This window comes from Tachypleus tridentatus, chromosome 1 (genome assembly GCF_004210375.1).
Source record: "Tachypleus tridentatus isolate NWPU-2018 chromosome 1, ASM421037v1, whole genome shotgun sequence".
Lineage (NCBI taxonomy): Eukaryota > Metazoa > Arthropoda > Merostomata > Xiphosura > Limulidae > Tachypleus > Tachypleus tridentatus.
In genome coordinates this window covers 111,038,595-111,062,473 of record NC_134825.1, presented here as the reverse complement: position 1 = coordinate 111,062,473, position 23,879 = coordinate 111,038,595, and the positions used below count along the sequence as shown (strand labels likewise).

Below are 23,879 nucleotides of genomic sequence, written 5' to 3'. Positions count from 1 at the left end.
AGTTGATACTTGTTTGTCAGTGTGTGGGCTAGGTAGTGTTGCGCCATCCCTAGTTTCTAACTAACAATCACAGGCAAGGAACCAGTTGATAGCAAGCTCTTTACTGTTTATCACCTGTAAATGAGATTGCTTTAATATTAATCAACTATTATTTAATGCTTCGGAAGTCTGACACAGTATTCACTCCCCCCATTAACTAACTCAGGATTCCTCGATCAATTATGTCCGACTTGACTTAATTACCGTCTTTCTTTTTCATGTACCTTCACACCTTCTGTACATTCCTTTTCCACCCACTTTCCTACAGTCTTCCAGTGATTTTTTGAATGTTTATTCATTACAGTCTTTTTATGAAGAATTAATTCAGTTCTTTTCTGCTAATACTGAGATAAATGGTTTAATTCAAAGTTCATAAAGTAAATAAAACTATATTTCTTTCCTTAAAAAACTGTCTCTAAGCTGCCAACATTGCCCTTTCATTTTTCAGATTTTTCCATCTTCTAATTGTTCCAGATAAGAAGACATTTATGCCCATTCTCTTTGATGATGTTTCTGTTTTCTGGTGGTCTTAAAAATACTTGGTTAGATGAAACTTTATATAGACTATAATAACAAATTTTCCTGACATTCTAATCAGTTTTATCTGATGTGTTTGTACAAAAAACCCTACCATCCAGATTTTTTTACTGTTTTTCAGTGACCTACTTCAAAATCCTCTGATTGTTCCTGTGAAGATCCTTCGTGGTCATAAAGTAACCCATGATTTGGGTGTTTTCGACTGTTGTTTCCATCCCTACCAGCCGTGGATATTTTCTTCTGGAGCAGATGCTACTGTTCGACTCTTTACGTGACTCTCACAGTTATATCAATGTCAAAATGAAACTGGTTTCCTTTAACTGAGGAAGTTTCATTTTACATTCACTGTTAGAATTCTCTGTGGAAGAATACATTGTGAGACATATCACTTGACCTGGTTCCTAATGTGTCCAAGGTTAAGAGGATAAAACATTGAGAGAATAATTTTATTTTTTCCTTGTATCTTTCATTTCAACATCTCTTCAAGAACGTCAGTGTACAGTGTATTCATGGGACAATCATTTCTTATCCGTTGGATTTTAGTATCAGTTGTACATTTTTATCTCCTAAATCAATCATAGAACTTGTCGTTAAACATTTAAGAGCACATAGTAGTTTCTGATGTTATCATAAGTCATGTGTTTGTTTTGTTCAAGATATTAAAAATTATAGAAAAGTATGTTGTTAAATGTTCACTAGTAATTTTTATTTGTTTGCCTAACATAAGACTAGTTTATTTTATGATCATCTCTTGTTCAAAATTCTGCCAGTAAAATAATGTTCTTTCTTAAAGTGATGTAGGGCTGTAGACCAATACTCCTTATTCCAAAGTGAAAACACAATTGGAAGACACAGCGAAACAAAAAGAAATTGAGAAAAATAGAGGTGCGAGTGGTAGAAATACTTTATTTTCTTGGATTATCTATGCTAATATTTCTCTATGAACAGAAGAGGGCTTGACCATCTATATTGTGTAACATGCCAAAGCCAACCCAAAATACCACAGTTAGTTTAAACCTAACAGTAAGGTTTTGTTATTTAGCCAGGGTCACTTCAAGACCCTGATTTTAACAGCTAGCTCCACAATGGAAGTACGAAGTGTTCAGATATGTTACTGATATTTTACTAATGGGAGTGACTGATGAAAATATGGAAAGTGTCAGAAATTGGACTGGGATATTTGAGGTTTCTAACTAACTTTTTAGTGAGTTTGATTTCATATCTCCCAAGCCCTTATGGAGCTTGTGAAAACAACCAGGGGCACTCAAACATTTGTTTCTTTTTGGCCCCTCATGCGAAATTGGGGTTAGGTGTTTAAAGTGTACGGTTAATATCTCAGCTTAACCTAACCGCACGAAGATTCTTTGGTTAATGTGTGGAGGGTGTTCGGATTTGGAAATGAATTTGAATTTTTAAGAGAGAATAGTGAAACCAAGAGTATCGATAAGAGGTGTGTTGAAGGAGGTGAATAAGTGTTCCAGGTGTAGATTGAGCAGCGTGTCTGTCAGTAAATGAAGTCATAAAACAAGATTATAATGACACTAGCATTTACTTTGTGGAGCTTGGAGAAATACTGGCAGAGGGAGAAAGGGGTCCTATAAGGACCGCAGAGCTGGCAGATCTATAAATCCAATGGCAAGGAAAGGACCGCAGAGCTGGCGGATCTATAAATCCAATGGCAAAGAGAGGATCCACAGAGCTGGTGGATCTATAAATCCAATAGCAAGGAAAGGGCTGTGGAGCTGGTGGATTTATAAATCCAATAGCAAGGAGAGGATCACAGAGCTGGTGGATCTATAAATCCAATGGCAAAGAGAGGATCCACAGAGCTGGTGGATCTATAAATCCAGTGGCAAGGAAAGGATCACAGAGCTGGTGGATCTATAAATCCAATAGCAAGGAGAGGATCACAGAGCTGGTGGATCTATAAATCCAATAGCAAGGAGAGGATCACAGAGCTGGTGGATCTATAAATCCAGTGGCAAGGAAAGGACCACAGAGCTGGTGGATCTATAAATCCAGTGGCAAGGAAAGGATCACAGAGCTGGTGGATCTATAAATCCAGTGGCAAGGAAAGGACCGCAGAGCTGGTGGATCTATAAATCCAGTGGCAAGGAAAGGACCACAGAGCTGGTGGATCTATAAATCCAATGGCACAGAAAGGACTGCAGAGCTGGTGGATCTATAAATCCAATGGCAAGTAATTTAGTTGTGAAGGTTTTAAAAATCTTCCATTTTCAAAGCCTCCTTTCCAGAATCTCCAGTTTCTGTTAATTTAAAATTCTGTATTTCTCATTTTGTTTTGTTTTCTTTACAGTTTATTAAAATAAAGAACAGTACGAGTGGTGTGTGGTGTTTAACGTCTGTGGTGTTTAATTACTGTGGTGTTTTTATGGGTTGAACAGTTTGGGCAAGTAAGTGATGAAGAAAGGGTTGTTGGCAAGTGAAAGAAGTGTTTAATAACTTACATTATGGAAGGACTCATCTTAGTTCAGAGGTAAAACTAGTCATGAATTTTAAATAAATAAAAATGAACTTGATAAAAATACAGGAAAATAGACTAATTTTCTATTAATTTTTGAAATGACATCTTGTGATCAAAATTATCTTGTCTCTAATGAAGGTAGTTCAGTGACCCATGATGATGTTGTAATTACCAAGGAAACAAGAAATAAAGTAACTTTTGTTTAATCTCCCAAATTTTTGTTTCTTTCAACAACAGATTTCTGTTTTAATATCTGTTTCAACGGCAGATCTATTATTAAATGTTGTGTGTAAGTTTGAACTTAATTTAAACATTTTTATTTTGTTTACATACTTAACAAAAGGCCTACAGTTCAGCCTAGAAATAAAACAAAAATTGGATCTAAGAAAGTGAAGAAACATGTTACAATAAATCAACCACACAACATCTGGGACGTCCAGTGTTCAATACCAGGGTTCTTCAGATAAGTTGGAATATGAAAGACAATATTGATGTGGACATTACATATCATATGTGTGGTATGTACGACATTAAGTGAACTATAATTACCATCTTTTGTATTTTAGTCAGACTTGTATGGTAATTTTCTTGTTTAAAATATGACCTGTTTGTTCTGAAACTTTCACTGAAGCAAGTTTCCTGCTTCAAGTTTGCTTTAACATATGCCACCGTGGCTTACAACACTAAAGATTTGTTTTCGACATTAGTGATAGGGAGAACACAGATAGCCCATTTAGCTTATCAAAAACTAACCAACTTTTAGATACACAAAAGAAATGACAGATGTTTTAATATTTCATTACTTACATAAAAGTTGAAACTTTTTGCAAATTTTGGGAAGCTAGAAAGGATAATACGTTTACTTTATGATGGTACAAAATTTCAAAGTTTCATTTATTAGGTTGAGGAATAATTCGTGAGCGTTTTTAAATAATTTCATTTAAGCATTACATGCAAGACTATACAATACTTCAATGCATGAACACATTACACCCAAAACATTTATTATGATACTTTATTTCATGTAATACCTAGGTATATAGTATGCATTGTTTTAAACGAAATTGCAAGAAATTAAATGCTAAAAGCAGATGGTGTCGAAAATGCTCGAGTTTGTCCACTTGACATTCCATTTAATGAGCTGAAAATGAAAGCAAAAATTAAAGACATATGAAAATCAAACACACCATCTATTAGAGCAAAAATTTATCTACCAAATGACATGAAATATTTTGCGAAAGCGTTTCATTTATGAATATATTTTTTTAACTTGAAAAAACTCTCACGAATTATTCCTCAACCCAATATTTAATATCGGTTTTCACAGCTGGATCAAAGGTTGTGTAGTCTGCTTCATATATTTTCCTATGGCGGTACTTCTTGGGTTAACATACGTACCTATGACAGTGAAAAATATTAATAACATTTTCAAACGTAACCTGGTGGTTTGGGTACTCTTACTATAAGGATTGTGGATCAAACCCTGGCCGTCGAACATGCTCCCCATTTCAATCGTGGAGGCTTTATAACAACCAATTTAATTATTTGTTGGTAACCCAAGAGTTAATGGTGGTTGGTGTGATAACTAGTTGCCTTCCCACTTGTCTATCATTTCAAACTTGGGTACGGTTATAGCAGATAGCACCTGAAAAGGTTTTGTGTGAAATTCCAAAACAAAAAAGAACCTTAAAATATATTTTTATCTACCTCTGCATTATAGTTTATCAGCGGTACTTTTAGGGTTAACATACGTACCCTAAAAGTATTATAATTTATCAAATTCCATTGTGCCTTTAGTCTCTTGTTTATTTTATGATATTAATGACAGTGACTAGCAGTTTTCAGAGGTATTACTTTGTACTGTTTACTCATTAATGCTGTTATATCTTATTTACTATTCTAACCCTAGGTGGCTCTGCGGTAAGCTTTATGGCTGATGATGTTGAAATGAAATCGAAACTATATCAATCGTGGTACAATCCAGAAAGTTATTTTTCTTAAATATCTTTTCCGTGTAAAATCAAACGTTAGTTCTTTCATCAAAACTTTGCGCGGTAACAAATAGTGCCATAGCTTTAATTATCATAATCCATGGTTTTCCTTTGAAACTAAAACACGAAAATGAGATGAATGTAAATGTTCCAATACGAAACTTTCTGAGAGAGAAAATAGGTCTGATGGTGAGAAAAAGTGATGCACGTGCGTTATAATGTGATGGTAAATCTTGATATTCCTGAATAAACAGTTGGCGAAATGTGCAAACAGTCGCTTTTCTTCTGATCGCAATTCAAAATTGAGGATGGCGGTAAATAACCTTAGAGGTTTTAGTTGTTCGCTTTTGAATTTCGTACAAAGCCACACAAGAGCTATCGTCGCTAGCTGTTCTGAAATTGTCGTCACCACCTTCCGTTTACTCTTGTGTTACTTCTTTACCAACAAACAATGGGATTATAACGCCCCCGAGGGGATGTGAACGGGCGACCCTCAGATTACGAGTCGCACGCCTTAACACGCTTGGCCATGCCGGGCCAAGATAAGAAAGAAATTATCATAATTTGTTTCTCTGCGACTTGTTTTAAATAACAAAACTGAGCTGGCTATTTCCACCGTGACTAATAATAACAACAATACATTTTACGTGTATAGGTGTTATTTCATTGTTTATGGTAAAGCTACATAGAATAGTTAATTGGGATACAACGATCTGCAGGTATAATGAAAATTATATCATATAAACTATACGCTTCAACAGAACATTGTGTGTAAAAACCTTCTTTTTTGTCAGTTCTCTATTGTATTAGCACAATGCGCTTTCGTATACAAGTGAAGCTTTCCAATCTCGCTAAACATGTTCGCCTCTTTCAGCCGTGGGGGCGTTATAACGTTCGGTCAATCCCACTATTCGTTGGTAAAAGAGTAGCCCAAGAGTTGGCGGTGGGTGGTGATGACTAGCTGCCTTCCCTCTAGTCTTACACTGCTAAATTAGGGACGGCTAGTACAGATAGCCCTCGAGTAGCTTTGTGCGAAATTCAAAAAACAAACAAACAAACTATCTTATCTGAATAACATCGAAAATAGAGATAAATGTATTTAACAAAGTTATCAAGTTTTAAAGAAGTGTGTACTTTCTTGAAATTTGTTTCTGTGTTAATGTAATTAGAAAACAGAGTAGCCAAACCTGCAATCATCAGTTATTTGTTTGTTTGTAAAAGAAATTCATGTTTTCGACCACATCTGCCGGAGAAGAACGAATGCAGAGTATGACGAAATACATCACGTGTATTGAGTCATGTTACGAGACTAGCGAGCGACTGACGCGTGAAAACTTGGTAGCTGAGCGTGGTGTGAAATTTGTTATTTGCGAAAACGTAACAAATGTCTGGAAATCAGATTTCTGAGAGAGAACCCATGAATCCAGAAGGGAAGAGTAGTGAGGATAATGGTATTGGACTTAAAAAGGAACTAGGACTTGTTCATGGAGTTGCAATAATCGTAGGAATAATTGTTGGATCAGGAATATTTGTGTCGCCTCGTGGCGTGTTGCAAGAAGCTGGTTCGGTTGGAATGGCTCTCGTCGTGTGGGTAGCATGTGGTATCATTTCTATGCTTGGTGCCTTATGCTACGCCGAACTTGGAACTGCCATACCGAAATCAGGAGGCGACTACGCCTATATTTATGAAGCCTTCGGACCATTACCAGCGTTTTTATTTCTGTGGGTGGCACTTTTGATCACCATGCCGACGTCAAATGCAATAGCTGCCTTAACGTTCGCCAATTATATCCTGGAACCTTTTTTTCCCAACTGCAACCCACCACCCAACGGCGTGAGACTGATAGCAGCGGTTGTAATATGTAAGTCGTTTCACATTGTTTACTGCACGGTTTAGATGTATGTAGACGTTGTTGTAATTAGTTTGTGTTGTAAATTGTCTATCGGTAACCCTAAATTTTAGTTTTTAGTACAACATCTAAGTGTGTTGCAGCTGTTGCTACTTTACAGGCGGATTTTAATAAATGTTATGAGTGTTTCAGCTTAGTAGAGAAGTCTAGAGTCGATAGATGTAACTGTTGAATGTGGGGCGAACTTTCTTGTCTGTAACTCTGACTTTAAACTTAATTACTTGTATTTTGAACTTGTGTTTTAATCACTATTAAGCGTGTTACATTCACACCGTTTTCTCACGGTCGAAAAGCATCTTTTATGTTATCAGACTAAAGGATATTTATTCCCCCAGTTACTGGGTATTGGCTTTCATAAAATACCACAGTGTAGTGGCTTGTGTGTTACTGTGGTACGTAACTTCTAAACCGATGGTCGCACCAACTTGTAAGTGGTACCAAACGAATTATCTCTGTCACGAAGTTTGTATAAAGGTAAAACAAAATCATACCAGCCTGGGAGTTTCCGGAAAAACCCTTACAGGTGTTCCCCAAATTTGATATCGATTTACGTTAGAGAACCTACTAATTACGGTTCGAAACTTGGTTAAAGAAATTAAACTTTTATTATAGCTGCCCAGTATGAACGTAGGCCAAAGGTCAATAGGTTCGCTGGTACCACCGTAAAGCCGAGAATTTGAACCAGCCTAATATTTGTTGTTGTCTTCAACTAATTAATTTTTTATTCGTTTTTGTTCAGTTCTTTTTAAGAGAGCATTTTAAATGATGTAGTTAGCCGGGTTAGGTTTCTAAGCTACCTATATTTAAGTGTTTCGTATTTAATGAACTAACTGATAAGTTGATATATTTGTAAGTTGTTTGTTAATTCAGAATACACATGGCCCGACATAATGTTACCAGAGTTTTTCTCACAATACAATCGTGTAACATTTTGCCGGACGTTCTTACGCTGAGAATGTCGTTGAATACTAACGTACGGTATATTATGTTCACATGCAGTGTGTACTGTTTACATCTTTCAAATAATTTACTTAAAAAAGAAATGTATTTACAGGGCTCTTTGTGATCAACGTTATTCTTTTGACATGGGAGTTTCGGTAACATCAAGTGGAATAGTTTATTTAATTGTAAAAACAAACTTTCTTCTGTATATATGTAAAAAACCACGGCTCATACGCCTCACTTTATACAAATATCACACTGATTGATCATATATATATGTAGACAAGGTTTAAAGTTTTCAGTTATTTAACAGATTACTAAGTCGGTCAATAACATTTTTTGTGAATACTCCATGAATGAAAAAATAGTTCATTAATCTTTGGATGTGTTTCATGCAAAAGAAAGTCGTTACGTCAGATGATAAGTTGTAATAAAACGATCTAAAATAAGCATGGTATTTACTTCTATTTTACATGGATGTATTTAATACACTTACACGTTATTCTACATGGATGTATTTAATACACTTGCACGTTATTTTACGTGGATGTATTTAATACACTTGCACGTTATTTTACGTGGATGTATTTAATACACTTGCACGTTATTTTACGTGGATGTATTTAATACACTTTCACGTTATTTTACATGGATATATTTAATACACTTACACGTTATTTTACATGGATGTATTTAATACACATTATTTTACATGAATGTATTTAATACACTTACACGTTATTTTACGTGGATGCATTTAATACACTTACACGTTATTTTACGTGGATGCATTTAATACACTTACACGTTATTTTACATGGATGTAATTAATACACTTACACATTATTTTACATGGATGTATTTAATACACTTACACGTTATTTTACTTCTCTCTTATTTAAGAATGTCCACGTTTTTTTTTTTTCTTTGTGGTGTAATAACTCGTAACCTTGGTACTGTAAGAATGTTATAGTTAGGTTTAGCGACGGTATTCAGTATATGCTATTGAAATGTAAATATGCTTTAGTTGTTGTTTTACAAGAAAACGTATTATTAACAAGGTAGGTTGGACTGGATTTTATCACATGGTATTATTAGTTATTATAGTGAACCATTAAAATTTTCTTCTGTTTAGTAAACTCGGGAGTGGGGGGGGGGGAAGGCTATACTTAAACTGTTTTGTGGTGTTGAAATTGTATATTCTGAAAAAAAAGAAAGCGTATTAAATGGGTTAAGTTGTTTGTACAAATATGAGAAGTAAAGATATGTAAATATTTACAAAACAGAAAGAAGTGTAATCTTGACTAAGACTTAATCAGTGTGCACATCAAGTCAGACTAACAGTTGAAGTGAGCAGTACCCTTCACATAAAGGTAACCATGGATTGGGGCTTGAACTCGGAATGCCTTTCAAATATGGCAAATAGATTTCTGGGGTTTGAATTTTGGACACCCTTCAAGCAGAACTAACAATTGAATTGTGCGTAACAGAGTTGTTTCATCGTATAGAACCTTCTATGACTAAATTAGCATAATGAATGAGAAACCCAAGGCAGTTCTGACTTTCTGCTATCATAGGTTGTGTTGACAGTTCCACGGTGTTTACTTTATTCTGACTATATCTTATTATATCCTTGGCTTTCTACCCGCTTTTCCAAACATCACTTAAATATTTCTTTAGCTCATCATACCCGAGTAAGGTATTACTTAACGTCAACTCCGGATTAAGGCATGGGCTTTCCGGGCTGAAGCCCGGGGCTCACACTAATTAGGACGCCTCAAGATATGACCATACATCTGTTGCACGTAGATGTTCTATCTCTAGGTGGCAGCTATATAAAATGAAAAGCCTAGGACCAATAAAATCCTTACTCCATCCTTGTTTAACGTGATGTAATCAATCGTGTAAGGTTGTATTATAACTAAACGGATATGACGTGTCAAACGGATGTATCAGTGAATGCTCAATTAAACGTGGATTGAGCATGCGCGGTATCTCAAAACAACTATTCGTATTTTCGGCTTGGATCGGAAATTTTTTGGACCGTTCTTTATTATTTTTGTGAAGTAGTTTCGTACATTGGTTGTACAATAAATTTGCAAAGTCTGGGAGGCAACTGCCCCATTACCCTATGGCATATAATGCATATGTAATATTACTTCAATGCGACCCAGTGTACATTAAACAAGAGACAAATATATGTACGGATGGGTAATACAGGGTGTTCGGAAAGTCACTGTGCACTTGTATGTTTATTGCGATGTGGAACAGGTGTATCTGGGAATTTTTCAGCAAATCGCTGTCGCACCACAACTGTGTATCTATCACCTTCTCGGAATACGTGTTCCACGAGCCATACACGTTGTTCAGTTGTTAAATGGAGGTTAGAGTCGAATGTTTGATTGGCTGTATTGAGCACTGTTTCTTTGTTGTTATAATATAGGAGCGCTATAACCGAGACTAACACATAGTAAATGTACATATTGAAAAGTGTCTAAATTCATAAATGTATCTTGTCGTATGGGTTTGTACACTTAATGTATCTTGTGGTATGGGTTTGTACACTAAATGTTCAACCAACTTGTTTCGGTATCAAACGAAAAGCCTCTTTGGCAGTGACTGGTGGGAAGTTGAAGATGGTGTTTTCTGATATTGATAAAGGGCAAATCGAGAGGAATGAGGGAAAATATTGTTGGCTCGATTTTATCAGAAATTTTAAGTTTGTTAATTCGACACGCCTTTTTTTTTTTTACTCTGTCTTTTCAGTTTCTACTTTTGAGACTATGACGCATGTGCAATGTTTTTCATTCCAGTCTTACAATGTGAAATTATGGACGGCTAACGCATATAGCCCTCGTTTAGCTTTGCGCGAAATTCGAAACCTAAAGTTACAGAACTCGTAAGAAGTGATCAATAAAACATTGTAGTTAACATCAGAGACAGAGGTATGTCAACATGTTTATCTAAAGAGAAGGGTAAACACTACTTGGGAAACCTTTGTAACTAGAATAAGAGTCAGTATTCACTACCAGAAAGGGAAGGAAGGGCTTTTATTACAGAAGTATTACACGAGACATCACAAACGATACCGTATTACAACAGACGCATCTGTAACGAACTCTGGTGTCAAACGAAAGGCTTCGTTGAGACGTAATACAGTACAGGTAACATTGTTGATTTTTTGTGATACATCCTTCGTTGATTAAAAATTGTCTAACAACTAATCAACACCAATACAAGACTTAATAAACTTGTTGTCAGCTAAATAAACATTGTATTTGGCAAAACATCCAGAACTTTACGGGCATCAGTTTCTTAAACTATTTTTCTGACCTATAAGGCCCTAGGGTCGCGGGTTCGAATACCCGTGACATCATACATTCTCGCCCATTCAGTCGTGGGGGGTTTATAATGTTCAGCCAATACCACTATTCGTTGGTAAAAGAGTAGCCCGCCCAAGAGTTGGCGGTGGGTGGTGATGACTAGCTGCCTTCCCTCTAGTCTTACGCTGCTAAATTAGGGACGGCTAGCGCGGATAGCCCTCGTATATCTTCGCGAAATTCAAACCAAACCAAATCTGAGCTGTAAAACACGATATTCGAAAAAAAACACACACATTATATACACCAAAGACGGACGTCAGCACATAACATTCATCTATGACGTAGTAAACTAGGTCACGTGACTTTTGACGTCCATATTAGACCAATGTAGACAAATCTGTCGCCAAAACATTCCAAAATAATTTTTTCTTTATCCTTTTTATTTCAGTCGAAAATTCAACGTTAGCGCTCTAAATATAGATTCAGATTACTATATACATTTGTTTAATATTCAGAACTGTTAAGTATTCCAGTCCATCAACACTAGTATATTTTAACAGTAGGACAAGGCACACAACACAGTGAGTTAAGAGATGAAAATTATGTTTCACGATCTGTAGAATGATACGTGATATCTCTTGCTACATCTCATGAGTTGTGTATTTTGTAGGAAGAGACGGCCCGGCATGACCAAGCATGTTAAGGCGTGCATCCCCGTCGCGCCAAACATGCTCGCCCTTTCAGCCGTGGGGGCGTTGTAATGTGACGGTCAATTCCACTATTCGTTGGTAAAAGAGTAGCCCAAGATTTGGCGGTGGGTGTTGATGACTAACTGCCTTCCCTGTAGTTTTACACTGCTAAATTAGGGACGGCTAGCACAGATAGTCCTCGAGTAGCTTTGTGCGAAATTCAAAAACAAATTCTAGGAAGAGATTACTAATTACCGTAATGAGTATTATATTTATTTATAAGCTGTCCAAATATAAACAGGATATTTTAAATCACGGGACAATATTGTAATTTAAAATAAATACCCAATAATCAAGACTGCGATTTAAAACAAAAACGATTCATAATTTTTAAACGTATGTTAAAATATGTGTGTGTTCTTACAGCAAAGCCACATCGGGTTATAGGCCGAGTTCTCAGCGGGAGACATGTTAATTTTTTTTTTAACACTTTGATCAAATCGCAATACTTAGGTGTTTTTCCTCTTTCTGTCTCTCTAAAATTAAAAATATCGTTTTCAGCTAACTGTGTTAAATATAAATAAGGTTATTAATGATAAAACTTAGTAACGAAGCCATTCTAAGATAAGATAAACTACAACAACTTTCATCGAGCCATTGTTGACATTAGAATTGTTCGCCAATGGCTTGCCCTATAGGAGTAATTGGTAAATTTTGTCACGTGTAATCTTTTTACAACTTTGTTATCATTGACTGTGATAAAGTGTTTGAGACTGTTTTATTAACCATCGGGTTGGACGTTACCTAGTGATTAGTGTGCAGGGCTGCGTGCCGTAAGGTCTTCAGTTCGAGTAAAAAAACAACACTTTGCAGTGGTATTAAACATGAGCTTTTGTTATGTTCTGTGAAACTAGTTTCCAGTTGCCTACAGGTTTCTCTGAACAGTTATTATATGTTGGTATTGTGTGATTCTTTATAATTTTTTATTTTGTAATGGCTTCAATTTAGGGTCGGGTTTATGAGTGAACTTTGAGTCAACAGAACTTTTATATTTAATAGCAAGTTTTTTCCCAAGTGTTGATAAAGTTTCGACGAATATCAGGGATGAATGATAAGCACTACAGGTATACAACCCTAATTTTATACCTTTACCAAGCTGTCAAGCAGTTAACCCTAATTATATACCTTTACCAAGCTGTCAAGCAGTTAACCCTAATTTTATACCTTTACCAAGCTGTCAAGCAGTTAACCCTAATTCTATACCTTTACCAAGCTCTCAAGCAGTTAACCCTAATTTTATACCTTTACCAGGCTGTCGAGCATTTTCTTCTCATATGACCACTTTGTTCCATACTGTATACATATATATATGTATTTCTAAGTCTGTGTAAACTACCTGCACATGATAATGACATAATGTTGTCTTTGAGGCCGTCTTCGAACTTTTTTTTAAAAAAAGTGGGTTTTTGGTCATCGAATTTAAAATTGTAAATGACAGTTTGCTATAGGGGGCGTTGTGGTTCATGGGCGACAACCGTGTTACTAAGTCTTCTGCTTGTGTGTAAATAAGTTATTTTAAAACAACATGAGTTTACTATTTAGATACCCCAAACATTTTGTATTTCAAATATTTAAGGAAAACGAAAAAGTGAATTTTTGATTCTCACAGAACAACTTCCCAAATATACCTATTTACAGAATGCTAACTTTGGTCTGTAATTTATGTGGACTCGACCTTCATTATTCCTACTTTATAGTGAGTATCTTTCATGGATACCCTGATTAATCAGGAACTGATATTATAGAAAGAGTACCTAATGGCCTGTGAGGTTTGAACAACTTATTTGACTGGAAATAATAAATGTGTAGCACCATATATGACTAGTTGCACTTTATGGTGAGGGAAATGTTTGTCCGATACTCATAAATGTTCAGCAGTTAGCCCAAGGAGTTATACAATTCAGGTTTCAACAGTAGTTGCTCTGTTAGAGACAGCCCATTGTGTAGCTTTTTGGTTTAAAACATTAAACCAGGAGTGTGTGCGCAACTGACTGTGAGATGTTCAAATGGTTAGCGAAAGTTTACTTTACACAACAGAGGTAATATTGCGCTCTTCATTACTGAAGAGAAAATGTTAATTATTTAATGTTAATTAACAGTCAATCCCACTGTTGGTTAGTAGAAGAGTAGCTCAAGAGTTGGCGGAGGGTCTTAGTGACTTTTTGCCTTCCCTCTAGTCTTTCATTGTTGAATTAGGGATAGCTAGGTCTGATAGCCCTCGTGAAGCTTTTGCGCGAAATTCAAAACAAACCAAACGTTTCGCGGTAATAACTTTGTTCAAACCACGCTGTAATGCTATTAAAATACTGTCGCAGGAATTTGAATCCCGGTTGCACTAAACATGCTCGCCCTTCCAGTCGTGGGGGCGTTATAATATGACGGTCAATCCTTACTGTTTGTTGGTAAAAGAGTAGCCTAAGAGTTGGCGGTGGGTGATGATGACTAGCTGCCTTCGCTCTAACCTTACGCTGCTATTTAGGGACGGCTAGCACAGATAGTCCTCGAGTAGCTTTGCGCGAAATTCAAAACAAACAAACAAACAAATGGTTTGCACAGATTACGTACATTTCCGCAGATAACAAATATCACACCACGCGCTAGTCACTATTTCCGTAGCATGACCTAATAAATGTTGTTTATTTCATCATTCGCTTATCTTCGGCAGATAGGGGCGAAAAAGTGAATTTATTTTACAAACAAACAAATAACTGATGATTGCAGGTTTGGTTACTCTATTTTCTAATTACGTAACACAGAAAAAAAACAGAGACCAAAGTTCACGCTTCTTTAAAACTTTCTATCTTTGTACATGAATTTCAATTTATTTTCGACGTTATTCAGGTAAGAAAGAAATTATGATAATTTGTTTATTATGTGTGGGTTACTTTGGCCCTAATGTAACATTTATAAATAACCTAACCCTCACGGGTATACAAACACAAATACCCAAATGACGATTGGAGAACGAGAGATATAAAATAGCAATGACAGTATTTACTATGAAATACTAAACTTTTTACTGACGTGGCGAATTTCATACTTATTATGTTAGAACAGAGTAAGACAAACAAACAAAAAACAACCTTTAATAAAGTATTTTCCTAACCACATAGCTTTGTGTGAACTGTTGAGAAACACGTTATAAAACATAACATTGAAAACCAGTGGTTTGTAGTTATGAGCTCATAGTGTGTGTGAAACTTGGCAGACGTTCTTGTTCCAATTTCAGGTTTGTTGCTGTTCGTGAACTGCTACAACGTCAAATTAGCTGCCAGAGTCCAAGATGTATTCACTTTTGCCAAAATTATCGCACTGGTTCTAATCATAATCGCTGGATTAGTTCATATAGGCATGGGTAAGTGGTTGTCGAAACATACGTCACTTTTCCAGGAAAGAATTTTCATACTTTATTTGACTTTTTAAAGTGTTTTTGGATTACACTTGAAGTTATGTTTTCTGATAAAATCTCTTCAATACAGATTCTGCAATTTAAACAACAAAAACTAGAGATAAACTTGTGTTCACTTTAGTGTGTGACATACTAGCTACTGCTGCCACCTAGTGAATATTAAGTGTAACCCATATATTTAATTTCTTTTCAGGCGTACAGTGCAACTATGGTAAGATTTAAAAACAAATACATTTTTTGTCACAGTGAAGGATCAAATCTTACTTATATATTTCAACCATTAATTTTCAGTAACAATGTTATCAGTACCAAACTAGTCAGCTGACATATCTAATATTTTATCTTTCATTATGCCTAAATACTTCATTGTTTATTTTTAAAGTAGTACATACTGTCAATGTTCTTAAACTGAACTATTTACCTGTTTAGGTAACATCCACAATTTCCAAAATGCTTTTAAAGGAACAACCACTGAACCGGGATATATCGCCTTAGCTTTTTACTCTGGAATATTTTCCTATGCTGGATGGTAAGATGTGTAATAGTTCATTAGTAATTACTATAATATTGAGATCCATATTTTAGTATAGCTCTCTATGTATAAACATTGTAATGACTTTTACTGGCTGATTATAAATCTTAGTTTACAATTGAATTGTTTTTTAGTATGAATCACAAATGTACAACTCATTAAGATAACGTTCCTGTTTGTTGTTGGTTAAGATGCTCGACTCGCAATCTCTGGGTCCCTGACACCAAATATGCTCACCTTTCTAGCCATGTAGGTGTTATAGTGTTATTGTCTCACCATTCATTGTTGAAAGTGTATCCCTAAAGTTGGCACTGACTATCTGCCTTCTCTTCATCACTGCTAAGTTAGGGATAGCTGGCAGAGATAACCCTCTTGAAACTAACTCTGTGAAATTCAACACAAATCAAGTTATTGTATTTGGAAAAATATATTAACATTCAATTTCCCTGATAGTTATAGTCACAGTTTACAGTGCTTGTATTTACAAAAGTGTGATGATGCTAAAATTAAACGTTTATTGTTTATATAAAGCATATTAAAATAAACAGTTTGTGCTCCATAAAATTAAATAAATAATTTAAAAACAGTTTAACAAAGTTTTAGAAATGGAGGTTGAAAAAAATCTAACTTTAATTTCACATTTTATTAAATATTGTAACGTGTATTTTCCTCCTAAATTCTCGTTAAACTGTTATTTTACTGGAAGCATTTTTCTTTTCAAATTTTATTACTGTAAACTGATACCTGTGAAATATTTTAATGTTTATATGGGTTTTGTTTAAGAGAACGTTTAGACCATGGAAACACTGGGGGTCTTGGTCAGTATTTGACTAAGCAGGCAGATTAAGTCTCTAATAGTTTACTTTGTTGTTTACTGTTTTAAAAGTCAACATACAATTTCTTGATAGATATTTCTGCAAACTGAAACTCTCTTCTTCATTTGAAGGATTTATAATGTCAGCTTATGTTGTTCTAAGTCTATGTTCCAGGATCTGTACACAAGTATGGATCACAAAAGGGTTAAGGCAAATAGTTTCTTCCCACTTCCATGATAAATCTTGTTCAGTGTGCTTTGCTTGTTTGTTTATAACATTTCCTTTAGTACTAAGTGGAAGATTATAATAGTTCCACCTAATTGTTAAACCTACATCAATTATTTATTTAGAATGTTACATTTCTATTTTATCATGCAGGAATTACTTGAATTTTGTCACAGAAGAATTGCAGGATCCCTACAAGTGAGTCTGTTTATAGTTGTGTGGTTGAACGAAATAAGATGTTCAGTTTCATCTTTAGTTCTAAGATCCTACACTAGGAGAACAGTTGCTGAAAGTGCAATTATAAAACGATATAGCTTTAAGTATATTAGTAATTAACATGTTTCATGTAAATATTCAGTGCTTAAATAGCCGGTGTTTGAAAATCTAAAATAATGTATGAATGAAAACTTTAAATTTGTACTTGTAAAAGATGTTAATTGTTTTATTGCTCTGATTTAACAATACTGCTTTTAAAGTGTTGACAAAAGTAAAAAATGTAATATTAGCAGTTTTAAAAATATTAAGTTGTGTTTTATACTTCCTGTTTCACCCTATGTTCTAATTTCTTTTTTCCTCTTCAGAAATCTTCCTCGAGCCATTTACATATCACTACCTGTGGTTACCTTAGTGTATTTTATGGCAAATGTGGCTTACTTCGGTGTCCTTTCTCCTCAGGAAGTACTGTTGTCTAATGCAGTTGCTGTAGTGAGCTTTCTTTGTTTTTTACTAATTCATAATTAGACTCTTTAGTTAATAATTCCACAAATAATGTTAAGCTATAAATTATCAAAGCTGTTATTTTGTGGTAGAATGTTTGTAACATTTTGTAATCATCGTAGACGTGAAGAGTCTTCCGGTGTGAACATTCAGAAACTGAGAGCTTACAACTGTAACATACAAGAAATCGTTAAAATATTCCACAGATCATAATATGAAGCATTACTTGTTTGATGTTTAAAATTCTGTTACACTAATTTGTAGAAATGATAGTTAAGTTTCGGTTATCTTAGGGCTGGGTGTGTCGTATTTATAATCACGTCAGGCTCCATGTTGGAAGACCCAAGGTTTGAGTCTCAGAATGCACTTTCAGCATTTGTAGATGCTTTCATACAAAAACTACATTATGGATGCTAATTGATAAATCACATGACTGATGGACTTTGTTTTGCTAGCAGTTGTGGACCTCATTATAGCAAGTTTAATTTTATTAAACACAGTTGTTCTAGGAAAGCAAACTTTAAAATTGTAATATTACACAAGTTAAAATGACATTGGATTGGTTTATTGAAACAACCCTGTACTGAAGAAGGAATGTATAATTCCAAACTTAATATGTTTACATCCATAAAATGTTACAAACCTTGGGTAAAATTCAGATGTGTTATGAAAGTGTTTTAAATCAACATATGTTGGTGTGACCTTCATAAGTCAGAGTGCACAATCATATTCATGCGAAGAATAAAAAATACATTGTCCTCTGGCATGTTTCTTTTACTATCCCCATACACTGTATCTGATATTTTCCCTCATCTACCATAAACTGTCACTAAACAGGTGATGTATGGTAAAATAAATAGTTGATAACTGATGTAAAATACAGAACATGTTGAATCATGCACACTTCAACTGTCATCCATACACATAGGTTTGAGACCAATGTTCCCTCTAATGTTTTCAATCCATGAATTTTTTCATGTGCACTACCAGTTTTATTTTTAGACCATTTACCTTATTATCTCATTAGGCCATCTTGCAATGCTGCTAGTTGGTTACTTGGGCTTATTGACTACCAGGGTCATTAAGGTTGTAAAAATGTTGAGATTCCTTACCATTACTGAATATAGTTGCAGCTGGAATAATGGAGTGCATTTTGATTTGTTGTTGTGTGGCCATGCAGCTTAGAAATAGCATTGGTTAAGAATAGCCATGGATCATGTAAGCAGATGTAAGTCAACCTTAGGGTCTCTAATTCGATCTTAAAGACCAAGGCCATGACTTCCGTGTAAAAACACATTACATAAAGGTGTACATAAAAACACACCAACGTAAAAATGATGGCTATTTATTCTTTCTCCAGTAAAGACAATTAGTTTTTGTTTTTTCCAGACATTTGGAAAGAAAATTTTAGGAGTAATGGCGTGGATCATGCCAGTCTCTGTGGCACTGTCAACGTTTGGTGGTTTGAATGGAAATATTTTTGCTTCATCAAGGTAGGAGATTTTTATTGTCTAAAAACCAACAGTTAGTTCAGAGTTTGATCCCTGCTGTGGATGCACATAGTCCATTGTGTAGCTCTGTACTAAAACGAACAAAATTAATTGCTGATCATATGAACTATTACAGTGCTCCCAGAATTTTAATGATTAAAAAAAAAAATATAGAATTGAATCTCAGTTGTGTAAGGTTACTATTATTAAGAATTTTGTTTTTCTCATGTCAAGATTTCACTACAAATACAGATGTGTACAAGTAATTTACTGCTTTGTATATTAAAGATAGCCATAATACTGTTTTATGTTATATATCTATCTTAGCTCTTTATTACTTCTCATTTGTATGTTTATGAGTAAATAACACTACATTGTTGTTAAATTCTGAATGTCTAGCTCTGTAAAATAAAAATATTTAACTTTTGTGTGTGACAGTTGGCTTATAATTATTACAAAAATTCCTTGTGCATTTGTACTGATTATGGTCAGCCTATTTTGTAAGTCTGACAACACCAAAACATTTTTTTAATTGTCGTGGGTAACAAACGGGAGGTTTGAAGAAAGTGAAACACAGCTGTCGTGTTCTGTATTTCACAAAAGAGGTTGTTGGTTCTCACTTGTAATTATTGGCTGATTTCTGATACTCAAAATGAGTTATACAACTCTTCCAAGTTTGATCAAATTTTTAACACAATATTCTAGATCTTGGATAACTTGTGTCAGTAGCGGTTCTCATGAAATATTTAAGGGAGAAATTAACTTCCACCTCATTTTCACCTGAGCAACACCCTTTACTTGGGTGTGACCCACAGCCTTAACTTGATGAGTAAAAGCTATCTTGAATGACAACTGTGTATGTAACTTTCCTTGGTTTGAGATAATTATTCAAACAGTTTCATGCATGTCTGACTTATAAAGATATTAACTAAATGTGCCACGTTTGAGTAAGATTTAAAATGTATTCAGATCTAGCTATAAAGGTTTAAACTACCATAATCATTCCAAGTTTTGTTCATGTTCTAGAGTTACTACATTGAAAAAAATAAACCTTTGATATTGTTTGCTCTAGATTATTTTTTGTTGGAGCACGTGAAGGACATCTGCCTGCTTTCCTGGCAATGGTTAACATATCTCACTTTACTCCTATGTCAAGTCTGATGTTCCTAGTAAGTTACGATTTTGGGTTCACGTAATTAACGACTGTAAGCTGCTTGATCAGTTTCAAATAAGATTATTATAATTTAATTTTACTTTAGAAGAGTGTGTTTGTAGAAATATTGTAACAAATATAAAACTGATCTACTAGTGATGAAGTGGTTACTAGGGGTCAGCTATTATTGGCTACTGTTGTTTATTTTCACCCATGGGTACTTAAAATTAGATAGTACATATTGTGCTCTATTCTGTGTTGTAAATGAAGTTCCAGCTTATTCTTAGCTGGTTGATTATTACAAGTCAAATCATTCTTGATGTTGAGAGAATAACTGAAAACTTATGTCTCTCCTATATTTGTTAAGATTTAAAGTTGTCATGTGTGTTTTTAGATTCTAAATCTAGGAACTACAGTGTTGGTAACAAGTTACAACCTGTTGCGTAAATGTTGTTTTTCTCGTGTCTTTTCCAGGGAGTTCTTTCTCTGGCCTATTTATCAACAGTACAAGTGTACACCTTAATTAACTATGCTGCATTTAGTGAAGCTTTGTTTGTAATGTTCTCAGTGGCTGGTCTCATATGGTTGAGACAAAAACAACCGCATCTGAAGAGGCCTATTAAGGTATTGTTACAAAAGACCCTATTATTTGTTGTTGTTTTGTAGTACTTTTATGTATATAAGTTAATGACCTGTGACAATAGCCTCAATAAATGAAAGAGGTTAAAACAAAAGCTTACTGTTGTGGACAAGGCTAACTATTACTGTTGTAACTAGTTGTTTGTTATATTTGTTGACCATTATTATTTGCTTCAGGTAAATTTGATACTGCCTGTGGTATTTCTGGTCATTTGTGCTTTCTTGGTATTTCTGCCATTCTATGTGAATCCATGGGATACTGGTATTGGAGTGGTAATCATGTTATCAGGCATTCCTGTCTATCTGTTGACAATTCACTGGGAGAGCAAACCTTTGTGTTACAAACGTGCCATTGGTAAGTGACTTGTTTGTGTTGTGACTTTGATAATGTAAAAATACTGACATTTAAAATCTTTATTTCATGTGTTGGTTGTTTTTTTATCCTAAATACGAAGGTATGTTACAGCATTTGGGTAGTTTGTATATAAAGAAGTGTTTCTAAAAGTTGTTTGATTTAGTGATATCACAGACAAAGATATGTTGTTACTTTATATTCTAGCTTGTAAATATCAGTACTTTGAGTCACTAATTTGTAAAAAACTATAGACTTTGTATTTGGACCAGTGCTGTAATCAGCATACAATACCACAAAAAAATTTATGTTTAGATGTTTTGTTTTTAAATAACGTACAATACTAAAAATTGAATTATTTACTATTTGATACCAAACTTATTGACATAAATTCTTTAAAGGGTAGTTCAATAAATGCAACGATGTCGTCTTTGACCAGTGCGAAGGCAGTCAATGCGGCATACAATAAAAACTTAATACAAATTAAATATCACATCTCTGTTCCGTTATGTAATTACCAATTTCTCAGTACAGTTTGGATATTTTTCCAGGAGGAACCACGACTTTCACTCAGAAACTGCTTGTGAGTATGATTGAAAGGAGTAAGTTTGACTGATCTTGTAGGAGTGAACCTGTCCTACTGAAACTCAAGTATAACCACCAAAACAATTTGCAGAGGTGTCTGCTTTTTACGTTGTTAAGTTATTAAGAACTAGTTTTGTTTGCATTATTTTTATTTCACATGAAGCTGCAAAATGCATACATGAGAGTTCATAGAAGCCTGACCCCCCTCCAAAAACAAAACTAAATTGTGGTATTCAACTTTTCCATGGAATCCATTTTAAAAAGGATAATGCTATTACTAGCCAAACGTTCTGAACCTGGGTTTGGTAGTTATTTGATGACAAAATGTAACAACAACAGTCTATCATAATTCCCCAATGGACTAACCAATTGATAGAAAGATATATAGTATTTTAAACGTAGGCGTTATCGAGTAAGTCTTCCATACTCATCTGAAAGAGGTTGTGGTATTGAAAGAAGGTGGGCCGGGGTTTAGCTCACTGTGTTATCACAATATGGAATACATTTTGCAGATATTTGTTTTAATAAGGGAATTTGATCAAATAACAGACACAAACAGAACATTAGTCCTAGAAATAAAACAAAGTAGTGTGTGGTCCAAAGTTTAAGATATTTTCCTGTTAGAGTTCATTAAAGCCCTGTATTTGACAGGTGAATTAAGCATACTATCAATGAGTATGGAGGGAAAGAGTGCAGATAATGTGACATTGTACATTGTACGTAGTGTTTATTGTCACTTGTGTTACAAAACTCTGATGTTTAGTTTAACGTTAAAGGTTTTAACATTGATTTTTCTCTCTCTCTCTCTACATAATTTTACTTATAAGTAGAACTGTAAGTAAAAAGTGTAAATTATTTGAAAGTACCACTGTGGGACCATGTGACTCGTATGTTGGTACCTACGTTACTTTAAGAATGAAAAATCTGGTTTGTGTAAGCCTGTAAACCACTTTATCTAACATTAGTAAGTACTGTAGTTATATCCTGTTCTTTGGTCATACAAATTTTCTTACCTTTTACTCCAACTGACTACAATAAGCCTTAAATCTGTTCTATATTCAGTACTAGAGAACTGAACTGTTTATGCTGGTAACAACCAATCATACAAAACATAAAATCTAATGGACATTTTGTCATCGAAACTTAAGGAAAGAACCTAAATAAAACTGGTATGTATACTAGATGAACACGTAATACCATTTTAACCCTAGAATGCTGGTGTTAAATTTTAAACATCAGGTAGAATTGGGTCATAGTGACCCTAGGTTAAGTTCATATTATAATGTCCATCTATCCTCTCCATCGATATGTGGCTTAAATTTTGGACTTGGGAAAACTAATTTGTACCTACTACCCTAACAGTGTTAGCTAAGATTAGAATTTATGCTTGGAACAGAGAGGCAGAAGTTGTCTTGTAATTAGGCCTGTTGGTTTTTAAGTTTTCGTAAGTTTTGCTTCTGGGGAACAGAATTAAGTTATGAAAACATAACTGAAACTTTGTCTCAACCAGTGCTCAAAAGGTTTTGTAAAAATTCTGTTATCACTTTCTGTATAAGTAATGGTGGTATTTTTACATTCACCAAGGTATTTATTCTAGATACAAAGCCAGAATTGTTTAACTCATATTCTGCTTTGTGGATAAATTAATAAGATGCTATGTTAGAAAGAAAATAAACTTGATGTCATAAGTTCTTTAAGAAATATTACATCATGTATGTCTTTGAAATTCTTAAACAAATTAAAGTATACCCAGATAAGTTAGGGTTCAAGTGAAAACTTTAAAAAGTTCATTTTAGTCTATCAGTTGTTCCTGCCTGTGGGTCTACCTAAGTAGATTTCTTGTTGAAAGTGAAACTTTTCCAACTATACCATTACAGAAATAATGTATTTTCTTCAGGACCTTTCACAGTTCTGTTTATTACAAATAGTTTGTAAATGCCCAATGAAATGGAAAAAAATTTTCCCAGTTAACTGGACAAGAATTTA

General features: G+C 34.6%; 2 protein-coding genes across 11 annotated transcripts in view; both read left to right on the top strand.

Annotated features, from left to right (window-relative positions):
* LOC143258395 (ribosome biogenesis protein bop1) overlaps positions 1-3,276 on the top strand; it is a 39,230-nt gene extending 35,954 nt beyond the window's left edge. For all 8 annotated transcript variants that reach the window (XM_076517277.1, XM_076517327.1, XM_076517305.1 and 5 more), the window contains exon 18: positions 698-3,276. In XM_076517277.1, coding sequence (XP_076373392.1) covers positions 698-851 — 154 coding nt within the window. In that variant the 3' untranslated portion in view covers positions 852-3,276. The remainder of the gene's footprint in view (positions 1-697) is intronic.
* Positions 3,277-6,319: 3,043 nt separating this feature from the next.
* LOC143258321 (large neutral amino acids transporter small subunit 2-like) lies at positions 6,320-23,678 on the top strand. Of its 3 annotated transcripts, XM_076517255.1 has the most exons (10): positions 6,320-6,914; positions 15,206-15,331; positions 15,815-15,914; positions 17,111-17,155; positions 17,539-17,662; positions 19,064-19,167; positions 20,237-20,333; positions 20,792-20,941; positions 21,134-21,311; positions 21,860-23,678. In XM_076517255.1, the coding sequence occupies exons 1-10, from the start codon at positions 6,437-6,439 to the stop codon at positions 21,922-21,924; spliced, it is 1,467 nt and encodes a 488-aa protein (XP_076373370.1). In that variant the 5' UTR covers positions 6,320-6,436; the 3' UTR covers positions 21,925-23,678. The 3 variants fall into 3 exon arrangements, with proteins under 3 accessions (XP_076373370.1, XP_076373371.1, XP_076373372.1); XM_076517256.1 differs by lacking the exon at positions 15,206-15,331 and having other exon boundaries at positions 6,328-6,914; XM_076517257.1 differs by lacking the exon at positions 21,134-21,311 and having other exon boundaries at positions 6,328-6,914; positions 21,860-23,599.
* The last annotated feature ends 201 nt before the right edge of the window (positions 23,679-23,879 follow it).